Source organism: Pezoporus flaviventris, unplaced genomic scaffold (genome assembly GCF_033815535.1).
Source record: "Pezoporus flaviventris isolate CSIRO_AGI_PZ_B2104156 unplaced genomic scaffold, CSIRO_AGI_Pfla_v1 ptg000083l, whole genome shotgun sequence".
In the NCBI taxonomy this organism is placed as follows: Eukaryota; Metazoa; Chordata; class Aves; order Psittaciformes; family Psittacidae; genus Pezoporus; species Pezoporus flaviventris.
This window is the reverse complement of record NW_026892631.1, coordinates 8,819,239-8,829,405: the sequence shown is the minus strand read 5'-3', so window position 1 is coordinate 8,829,405 and position 10,167 is coordinate 8,819,239. Positions and strand designations below refer to the sequence as shown.

General features: G+C 57.0%; 2 protein-coding genes across 2 annotated transcripts in view; both read left to right on the top strand.

Annotated features, from left to right (window-relative positions):
• Positions 1-10,167, top strand: part of LOC133280451 (baculoviral IAP repeat-containing protein 5-like) — a 121,928-nt gene that overhangs the window by 87,604 nt on the left and 24,157 nt on the right. The window lies entirely within an intron of this gene.
• Positions 8,367-10,104, top strand: LOC133280453 (protein PET117 homolog, mitochondrial). The gene is made up of 2 exons (XM_061475182.1): positions 8,367-8,540; positions 9,948-10,104. The coding sequence occupies exons 1-2, from the start codon at positions 8,445-8,447 to the stop codon at positions 10,095-10,097; spliced, it is 246 nt and encodes an 81-aa protein (XP_061331166.1). The 5' UTR covers positions 8,367-8,444; the 3' UTR covers positions 10,098-10,104.

Below are 10,167 nucleotides of genomic sequence, written 5' to 3'. Positions count from 1 at the left end.
ACCATCATTGCTCAATAAATAACAACACTAAGGAGATAATGGCACCCGACCTTGCTGTAGGATCTTGTTTAATTTTCAGCATTAGTTGGGTGTGGGAGAGAATCCCAGTACGTTTGGGGTGTAAATCAAATTAAATGTACAAAATGCCCTGTAGGGTCAGAGCACAATGGGACCCACCCTTACAGATTGGGCTACTAAAATATGTTTCATTTGACTCGAATCATTTGGGAATGAGGAGGGAGAGATTGGATCAAACAATGAATCAGCCATGTGTCGCTGTCGCAATCGCACCCAGCTCCTTCCCAAAACTAACCCCACAGGGGAGCAGATTGATGGGGCCGGGGGGACTTGTCCCTTTGGGAGGACACCCTCTCACTGCCAACCTCTTCCCCGTCCATATAGCACATAGAAGGTGCTTAGGGGCAAGGAGGTGGGTGTAGGGATGAGGGAAGGAACTGGAGAAGAGGGAAGATTAGAGGAGAGGAGAGGAGAGGAGAGGAGAGGAGAGGAGAGGAGAGGAGAGGAGAGGAGAGGGGAAGGGAAGGGAAGGGAAGGGAAGGGAAGGGAAGGGAAGGGAAGGGAAGGGAAGGGAAGGGAAGGGAAGGGAAGGGAAGGGAAGGGAAGGGAAGAGAAGAGAAAAGAGAGAAGAGAAGAGAAGAGAAGAGAAGAGAAGAGAAGAGAAGAGAAGAGAAGAGAAGAGAAGAGAAGAGAAGAGAAGAGAAGAGAAGAGAAGAGAAGAGAAGAGAAAGAAGAGAAGAGAAAAGAGAAGAGAAGAGAAGAGAAGAGAAGAGAAGAGAAGAGAAGAGAAGAGAAGAGAAGAGAAGAGAAGAGAAGAGAAGAGAAGAGGAGCTCCAACTTTCCTTCCACCTGGATGCCTGCCCTTGGTCTCACAGCTCAGCATCAACCTGCAAGGAGCCAACGTGCTCCCAGGGGAATCACCATCCCTGGAAGTGTTCACAGCCTGTGTAGACGAGGCCCTCAGTGACCTGGTTTAGTGGTGGCCTTGGCAGTGCTGGGGAATGGTTGGACTGGATGAGCTTGAGGGTCTTTTCCAGCCTCACTGATTCTACAGTTCTGTGGTTCCCTCACCCGGCCCTGTGCCACATCGCACACCTGAAGCACTGTGTTGCTGTAAGGGGTGCTGTTGCCTCTGAGGGCAGATTCCCGCTGGAAGCATGGCATCTCCAGTGGCAATGTTTGGGTGAGCACTGGCCCATGGTGCTACAGAGGTCGCGGGGTGGGGGGGGGGGGGTGGGTGAGCATCACTGTGGTGGCACAGGCTGCCAGAGCAGAGCTACCGCCCTGGTCACTCCTGCAACACCGCCCTGTGCCACCAACTACGGGGTCAAGCCCGGGCACCAGAGAGCTCTGCTTCAAGCCAGGTTTTGGCAGCTCCCAGGTCCGATGAGGAACTACCTGACCGCAGTGGATGGAGCCAGCGTGGCTCCACGCCAGCTTTATCTCAGCAGGAGCGAGCAGCGGCTCCTCAAGCAGCCCTGGTGAGGAGCGCGCTCCTGCTTTCCTCGGCCGCGCAGGGGAGGAGGGATGGAGAAGATGCCGGCCGGGGGACGAGGGCTCCGCAGGCTGCGGCAGAACCTGCCCTGCCTGTGCTTCACAGCACCCACCGCGCTGACTCACCGCGCTCTGTCTCCCTGCCTCCCACGGCCCCTGCCACTCCCAGCGTCTCCCTGTCTTTCTCCACCGATACCTCCGCTTCCCCCCGGCTCCGCTCCGCCGGCTCGGCGCTTGTCTCCGCAGCCACCCACTCGCTGCGGCTCCGCTCCCTCGGGGCGCCCGGCGTCACCCCGGGCTGCCCGGCCGCTCCCCATGGAAATGGCTCCCAGGCACCACCACGGAGCCCGTGCCGGGTGTCTGACCCCAGCAGCATCCCCAAAGCATCCTCCTCGGTGGCACCCGCAGCCCTGAGGCTTGGGGGAAGAGGGTGCCCAAGGACCTGTGCACCCCACGCACATGGAGTACAGGATGATCCCTTTAGAGAGGTGTCCTCCCTCATGAGGCGTCAGCAGAGCCCTGAGATCGCAGACTCTGCCATAGAAACACAACCACAGGAGCACTCGGCTTTGGAGGCCCTTGAAGCACCTTCCCCGGCTCTGCCTGCACCGCCCAACTTTTCCTTGTCACTTGGTTTCCCGTGATCCCGCTGTCTGCCCAGTGATTCCTCCCTGGGAAGTTGGGTGTGTTCCTGCCAAGCCTGATGTAGCAGCAGAGGTTGCAAAGGTGGTGAAATCCCAGGAGTTTCCTGCAAATCAGCAGCTAAATAGAGGACAGAAAGCTACTCCCTCTTAATGCTCCTGCTGTGCTTAAAAATACACCATGCACACAACCTTTATTAGACACCAGTAAATCCACATAGGATCTGACGGCAGATCCAAAATCATGGAATCATAGGGTGATTTGGGTTGGAAAAAGCTCACCCAGTTCCAACCCCCTGCCACAGGCAGGGACACCTTCCACTAGACCAGGCTGCTCCAAGCCCTGTCCAACCTGGCCTTGAACACTGCCAGGGATGGGGCAGCCACAGCTTCTCTGGGCACCCTGTGCCAGGGCCTCAGCACCCTCACAGGGAAGAAAAAGCCACATCGCCTCCAGCAGCCACTCACTGGCGGTGGTCCTTGGTCCCCCGGGTTCCTCTGATGTTACCACAAGAGACATCTCTCTCAGCACCAAACCCAGCAGCTGTGCGGGCAGTGAAAGAAGGGGACAGGAACCACTCACCCTTTTTGACTGGTGGTTTGGATCTGGGGCTCTCCCTCACAGGAACTCATGGAAAGCTTCGGCCAGGCAGGTGCTGATACCTGTGGAGATGAGCAGCTTCCCTGTCTGAGCCCGACTCCATTTCCCAAGAGGGCCCCAGGTACTGGAAGGCCAGAACCCCATGCCCTGATTTCATCCCTGAGAGCTGTGTGCCTTCTATCTCGTGATGCTCTGCTTCCAGCATCAATGTGTTTCCATTTCACTGCCCAGCTGGTGCCTGCTTCAGTGGCACGATCCATGCAAACAGGAAGCATTGCCCTGGAAAAGACACATTTTCCTTGCCATCAGGATGCACTGTATGTCAGGATGTGCTGCCATTGGGATGCATTGCAACCGGGATGCACTGCTGTCAGGATGCATTGCTGTTGGGAAGCACTGACATTTGGCTGTGCTGCCATCAGGATGCACTGCCACTGAGAAGCATTGCTTTCAGGATGCACACTGCACATCAGGACGCATTGCTATTGGGATGCACTGCACATAAGGATGCACTGCCATTGGGATGCCCTGCAACCAGGACGCGCTGCACTGCTATTGGGATGTGCCGCTGTCAGGATGCACATCACATCAGGATGTGCTGCACATGTTCACAGAGGCGGGGAGCTCAAGCAGGGGAATGTGAAGCCTGGCTGCTGGGCAAGGCCAGCCTGTCCTGCTAGCTGACTGGGACCACAGCCTTGTGCCAGGGGAAGGCTCTCCCTGACAAGGCAGGCACCGCTGCTGCGTGTGAGCCTCAGCTGGGCTCTGACCCCGGCACTCGCTTCCCAGGTTCCTAAAAATAACGAGAGCGCTTTCGAAACGCCTTTAAACCCCCCTGCGCCGCAGCTGGCAGAGGCTGATAAGCCACCGGGGGCTGCGCTCCCCCTGCCACAAGCCCCACCAGCTCTGACACCCCCCCGCCTCCAAGCTCCAGCTTTGGTGGTAGAAAGTCCTTTGTCCCCTCCCCAAGGACCTGTGGGGCCCCCCAGGCTTCCTCATTCCTGGCAGATGACTGCTGCCATAAACCCATTGTATGTAGAAGGGCTTCATGCATTTCTTTACCATTTCAAAAACGTCCCGGCTGGGTGGTGGGTGCTGTCCCGGCCATCCCTCTCCTCTCTGGGGGATAATGGGATGATTAACAGCCTGATGGAGCAGTGATAAGACATAGAGGATCAGTGATGAGCTGGAGGAAGGAATAACTGTCTCGGGTTGGTTGCTTGGGGATGGTCCCACCACTGCCACCCGTGGCTAAGCAGCCCTGGAGCGGAGTTCCATGGGGATTTTGGCAACAGTAAAAAGGGAAGGTGAGGTCCATCTGGATTCCTCACAGCTCCTGTCCAATAGAGAGGACCACCAGGACAGCCTTGGCCATAGGCACCAGCCTGAGCACAAGCCTGCACCAAGCCAGGCCAGGGGACGGGTCAGGATGTCCTGGCCCCTGTTCAAACACTGCTGTGTTAAAGATGGACCTTTCCGACCGCCCGTCCTGATGCCACGGGTGCATGAGGGCAGGCATGTGCTCCAACATGCCCAGGGTGAGTTAAGCATCAGGATACGCACCCGCTGCCTATGAAACTGCCCAGGGAGCTCAGTGGTGCCGCTTCCAGACAGGATCCTTTCTATACAGCGCCAGTTTGACAGCTGGGGGGAAGGAGGGGGAGCTCATGGGTGCCTCTGCCCCCTCCACACCCACCCAGCTGAACCCCACTCCCTCTTCTCCCTGAACTTTTGCAGCACAGGAATCCCAGTCCAGTTTGGGTTGGAAGGGACCTTAAAGCTCACCCAGTTCCAGCCCCCTGCCATGGCAGGGACACCTTCCACTAGACCAGGTTGCTCCAAGCCCCTGTGTCCAACCTGGCCTTGAACACTGCCAGGATGGGGCAGCCACAGCTTCTCTGGGCAACCTGTGCCAGGGCCTCAGCACCCAAAGACGCTCTCCTCCTCCCCAGGGAGCCCTAGGAGAGTGGAAGCCAGGGGTGCACCCCACGGGGCTGGGACCCCACGCACGTCCTTGCAGGTACCGGGGCAGGGTTACCTTTGCCATGCAAGCTGCAGGGACACTGCTTGCAGAATTACTCCGCCAGCGTTCTGGGGGGTGCTCAGCACACAGGTTTTTATCTCCCAGTGCCTTTTACAATGTTTGCCAGAGGAAAAGAAACAACCGCCCCATGTGAGCACTTCTGCCCTCCACTCCTGCTCCGCGGGCAAGGGTCTGCGCGATTGCCGTCAATATAATGATCAAGGGCTGGGTGCGCGTCCTGTGCTCACCACGCGTAGGTAGACTTTGGCCTCCGCCTGCCTTTCAACTGCCCATCCCTGCTCGGGGGACAGCAAGGGCAGCAGGGGTTGCAGCTCCCTGCATTGGGACCCCCCTGCGGCACCCCAAACCAAAGGGCATGGATAAGGGAACAGTGGGGTGAGCTGTTGGAAGCGGAGGCAGCATCTAGATGTCCCGCCTCACTTCCCACCATCCCGGGGTGCTGGGGAAGGATCCCGATCCTCCATCCGGGGTGAAACGAGGCCGCGGCAGAGCCCACACCTTGGTTTATTCACCTGGAGGTGACCCGCTGGCGTGGGGACTGGCGGAGCTGTAACCGCACATCGCCCTGCTGTAAAACCAGCAGCTCTCACATAGCGGCTGCCTCTGGGTTCTGCACCCTCCCCGCTGGAAGCAGGAAATCCAAATCCAAACCAACTGTTTTGCTGGCTGCCCTGCCAAAGGGAAGGGAAGTTTCCCTTTTCCCTTGCTTGCGAGGGAATAAAAGGAAGGTCTCTCCCTCCAGGTTTTCTCTTTGCTCCATCTCAGGATGATGCTGCCCTCCAGTAACCTGGCCAAAAGAGGGCATTTGTAATACATATATTTCATTAATTACACTATTTTTTGAGTCTCTGCACACAAGGAAGCCCCCAGTGACCCTACCTTGTAATTATAGAGGAGGCACACAGAAACTTTAACCCGTTTTCCATTTTTCTCTCTGCATTTTCCGATGTTTTGAATACCAATAACGTGATGCACACCTTCTACCACCAAATCTGATAGAGACGTTCACGGTGGGGCCGCGGCGGCTGCATCAGGATGACCAGTGCCTGCACTGCCACAACCCGCTCTGCCGCTGTGGGACTCACCATGAGCTGGCAGCTGGAGGGAAGAACTTCCTAATGTCTCACCTCTATCATCTTAAACCCATTCCCCTTTGTCCTGTCCCTACAGGCCCTTGTCAAAAGACCCTCTCCAGATTTCTCATCACCCCTTCAAGCACTGGAAGCTGCTCTAAGGTTTCCCTGGAGCTTTCTCTTCTCAATGGCTGAACAAGCCCAGCTCTCTCTGCCTGGCTCCAGAGCAGCCCTTGGAGCATCTCCATGGCCTCCTCCAGGCTTGCTCCAACAGCTTCATGTCCCTCCTGTGCTGAGGGTGCTTCAGCAAGACCTAACCCTCGTGAGGAAGGGGGACAAGGGGGAACACCTCAACTACCATGGGAAAAACTGCAGACTGTGGAAGCACAGCATGAACGTTCCGCAGATGAGGTTTTAGTCCTTCAGTGATAGATGCCAGCCTTGGGTAGAGGCTCTCAGCTTCCAGCCGGGGGGAGCTGCGCCCTTCCACGGAGCCATGGGCGCTGCGCTGGCTCCCATCTGCCTGCCTCTGGCTCAACTCTGTTCTTGGCACTCCAGTAGCCTTGGATGTGTTACAAGCACTTATGCATGAGTCTTAATAACAGTAAACACACCGATGTGAGCAAAACTATTAGACGCAATTGAAATATTATCATTCCCACTAATTTCGTCTTTCATTTTAATCACGATTATTCAGCAGGAAGATGAAAAAGATTATAATGAGGAGGGAGAAGCTTCACATGATTGGTTTTCCTCTTCCAGTCCGGGCTGGGGATGCAAACCCCACCATCCCCTCACAGCACCCACTGCTCTGTAACTCCTCTGGAAACATCCAAGCCTGGTTTTGAGACAGGATCTGTGCTACCTGCTGAGGTTGAGGCTCCTCGTGCCCCACCGTCCTGCCTGGCAGCGAGCTGTGGCAGATGCTCGGAGGGAAAAATGTACAGGAATGTATTGGGAACCAACCTACCCCTTTCACAATAAACCTCCCACCTCCCTCGTCACTTGTGCTTTGAGGAGCTTCTGAGACACGAGCAGCATCCCAACATCCAGGGCACTCCAGGAATCTGAGCAGATCCCTTCTGTATCCGCAGGTTACATTCAGCTTCTGTAGCACCAGGGGCAAGGACTTCCACAAACCCACCCTGGACTGTGGGAAATGGCGAATGAGTCTTGCCTGACCTCCTTCAGGGTTTTACAGACCTCGTGGCACATCCCACTGCCCCACCAGCCATCCTTTTGTCTGATCCATTCACAAGAGTCACTCTCCTGCACCGCTGATGTGCTCATTCGGGTGGTACAGAGCACAGTGACTGCAGTACAGAGCACAGTGACTGCGGTACAGAGCACAGTGACTGCGGTACAGAGCACAGTGACTGCGGTACAGAGCACAGTGACTGCTGACAAGCTCCCTGCTTCTCGGGAGCATGACCGGAGCCTCTGTCACAGTAGCCAGGGGGAAGTTTGATGTGTTAGAGGGTAAGAGTGCCCTGAAAGGCTGAAGTCCTGTAGCCAACGCCCGAAGTGCATCTGAACGTGGTGGATCGAAGTCATGCACGATAGCCATCTGTTGCCCTCACACGGGAGCACAGGGAACATAAATCCTCTCTGTCTGTAAAGCACTCGGATACTTCAGTGAGGAGGTGCCAGGGAACGACCCCCGGGGACAGGAATAATTCTGTCTTCAGAGCACGAAAAACTGCCAAGCACGAGGCCTAAGGCCACACATTGAACAATGAGCAGAAACCAGACAATTGAAGAGCTGCTTTCTCCAGCTGCTTCATCTGTTCAAAGTGGGTTTTCTGGGCAAGGAAAGTGCAGAACTGGAGGTCTCCGCTCAGTTAAAGCGAAGACAAAAATAACCGGAATCTTTCTTGAACTCAGAAGAAATCTTTCCCCTTTTGTTTGTTTTTTCGGCTCTGCAGCCGCACTGGAAATGCAAGCGCACGCCGGCAGGAAGCTCCACAAACACCCCCTGAGGAAAGGCATCGGGAGCCACCGCCGCCCTCCTCCCTCACGCCCGCGGGGGCTCTTTCCCCATAGCAGTATCGATGGCCAAAGGCGCGGTGAGGAGGGAGCCGGCCCGCCCGCAGCACAGGGGTCGGTGAGTGAGGGCTGGGTGTGCTTACAGCACAGAGCCACGGGCTGGTTTGGGTTGCAAGCGCCCATCCAGATGCATCCCCTGCCGTGAGCAGGCACGTCTCCACCGACGGGCCGCCGACCCGGAGCCGCCTCAGCCCTACGGCACCAGGCCGCCACCTGCTTCCACCATGGGCCTGGGGCTGCCCCGCGGCACCCCCTCGGCCCCAACCGGGAGGCCGCGGAGCGCCGGGGCCTCTCCACGTGCGACGGGAGCGGCGGGAGCGCCCGGTTCTGCCACCTCCCACCAGCTCCGCCCCGGGCCGAGGCTCCGCCCCCTCCCCGCTCGGCCCAGCCTCTCAGCGGCGGTCGATTGCTCTGGCCTGGCTCGGCGCTCGGCTGGGGCACCTCCTCTCACACACCCCCCCCCCCCCGGCTCCGCGCCGGGCCTTCCCGCCGCGGCGAGCAGCAGGCAGCGGAGCGCTCCGCCCGCGATGTCGCGGAGGTCCCGAGCGGTGCTGGCCGTCTCCGTGCTGCTCTCCGCCGCCACCGTGGTGGCCGTGCACATCCAGCAGCGGCGGGAGCAGGAGGTGAGTGCGCGGCCCGCCCAGGGTAGGTGGGGGGGGGACACGAAGCGGGGACACCTCCGCGTCCACCCGCAGGCCAGGCCACGCCCCTTTGGCGATAACCACGCCCCCTCACCTGGCGGCCTGGGCCGAGGTGTGTGGTGGAGCCACGCCCCGTCGCGTAAACCACGCCCCCTTCTCCGTTAAGCCACGCCCCAGGCCCTCACGTGCACGTGCTCCTGAGCGCGGTGGGCGGCCCGGCCGTGCCTGCGGCGCTGCTCATAGTGGGGCCGGCCCGGCCTTTACCTCACGGCGGGGCCCTGCCGGAGCTCACCCCCGGCGTTTCGCTGTCCACGACCTTTGCCTTCCTCGCCATTTCCTGCCCTGGCATTTGCTCTTCCCATGCTCTCTCCCTGTGGCAAGTGGTCCCTTGGGAGGTTGGGAGCTCCGGGGTGAGGCTGATGGGCTTGGTGGGGCGGCTTCATAGAAGCACAGACTGGTTTAGGAGGGAGCTTAAAGCTCATCCAGTTCCAAACCCCTTACCGCGGGCAGGGACACCTTCCACTGGAGCAGGTTGCTCCAAGCCCCATCCAGCCTGGCCTTGAACACTGCCAGGGATGGGGCAGCCACAGCTTCTCTGGGCACCCTGTGAGTAAAGCAAAGAGCAGCTGAGATTTTAGAGCTTTCAACACTCATTGGGGTGCTTACCCACTGATTTGAGAGCTGATGGTCTGTACTGCACAGGTCATTTTTAATCAGCACTTTGGGTAAAGGGGATATTTTTTTATTGTAGTGCTTTGCTTTTTCACGAGCTTGGCATAAGCAGGTTGTGGGACTTTGATCAGCCATGCAGCAAGAGTTTACAAGGCATTTGGAAGGTACTGGGGGTTGGAACTTGATGATGTTAAGGCCCCTTCCAGCCCTAACTATTCTGTGCTTTTGTTAAGACTGAGGCATGCGCGGGAAGAAGCAGATGAAGCCACATGGCAGTTTTTCTTAAGATAGTTTCCACTTTGCCACAGAATTGTCTCCAAGCAGGGGAGAAGCTCTGGGGAGATCAGCTTGAGTTGGTGAAGATTTAGGGCAGAGGTAACAGGGGTTTATAGATCATGTCCATCTTGCATAGCATGGGAATTACAGGCGCATAGCATCTGTTTGCTTGATAGCTTTACCAATTGGTATGCCCACCCATCTGAAATGAGGTCAAATAAAGCACTTTTTGGTTTAGTACCATTAGCTGATAGGTATTGTGTATTGGCTCCTGTAGTTTTACATTCAAACCCTGTTAAGTGGCTGTGGCTACAGGTGGTGGCAGAGGACTTGCAAAGGCAGCATAGCATGGTGAACAGCCCTGCAGGAGGGGTTAGAGTGGGAGTTAATCACATTCAGCATCCAACAGGCTGTGATAAACGCTGTCCCTTGTGTTTGCAGAGGCTGCACCGTGGAGTTCTCCAAGATCTTGAGCGTCAACACCAGAAAAAGGAGAATATTCGCCTCCTGGAAGAGCAGATTGCTTTGACAAAGCAGCTTATGGAAGAAAGAGACAAGGCCCTGGTTGAAAAAGGGTCCCAGCAGTCATAGGCACAGCCCTGAGTCCTTAGGGGTTTGATTAAAGATGTTTGGGGATCACTGCGATCTGAGTACTTGCAAG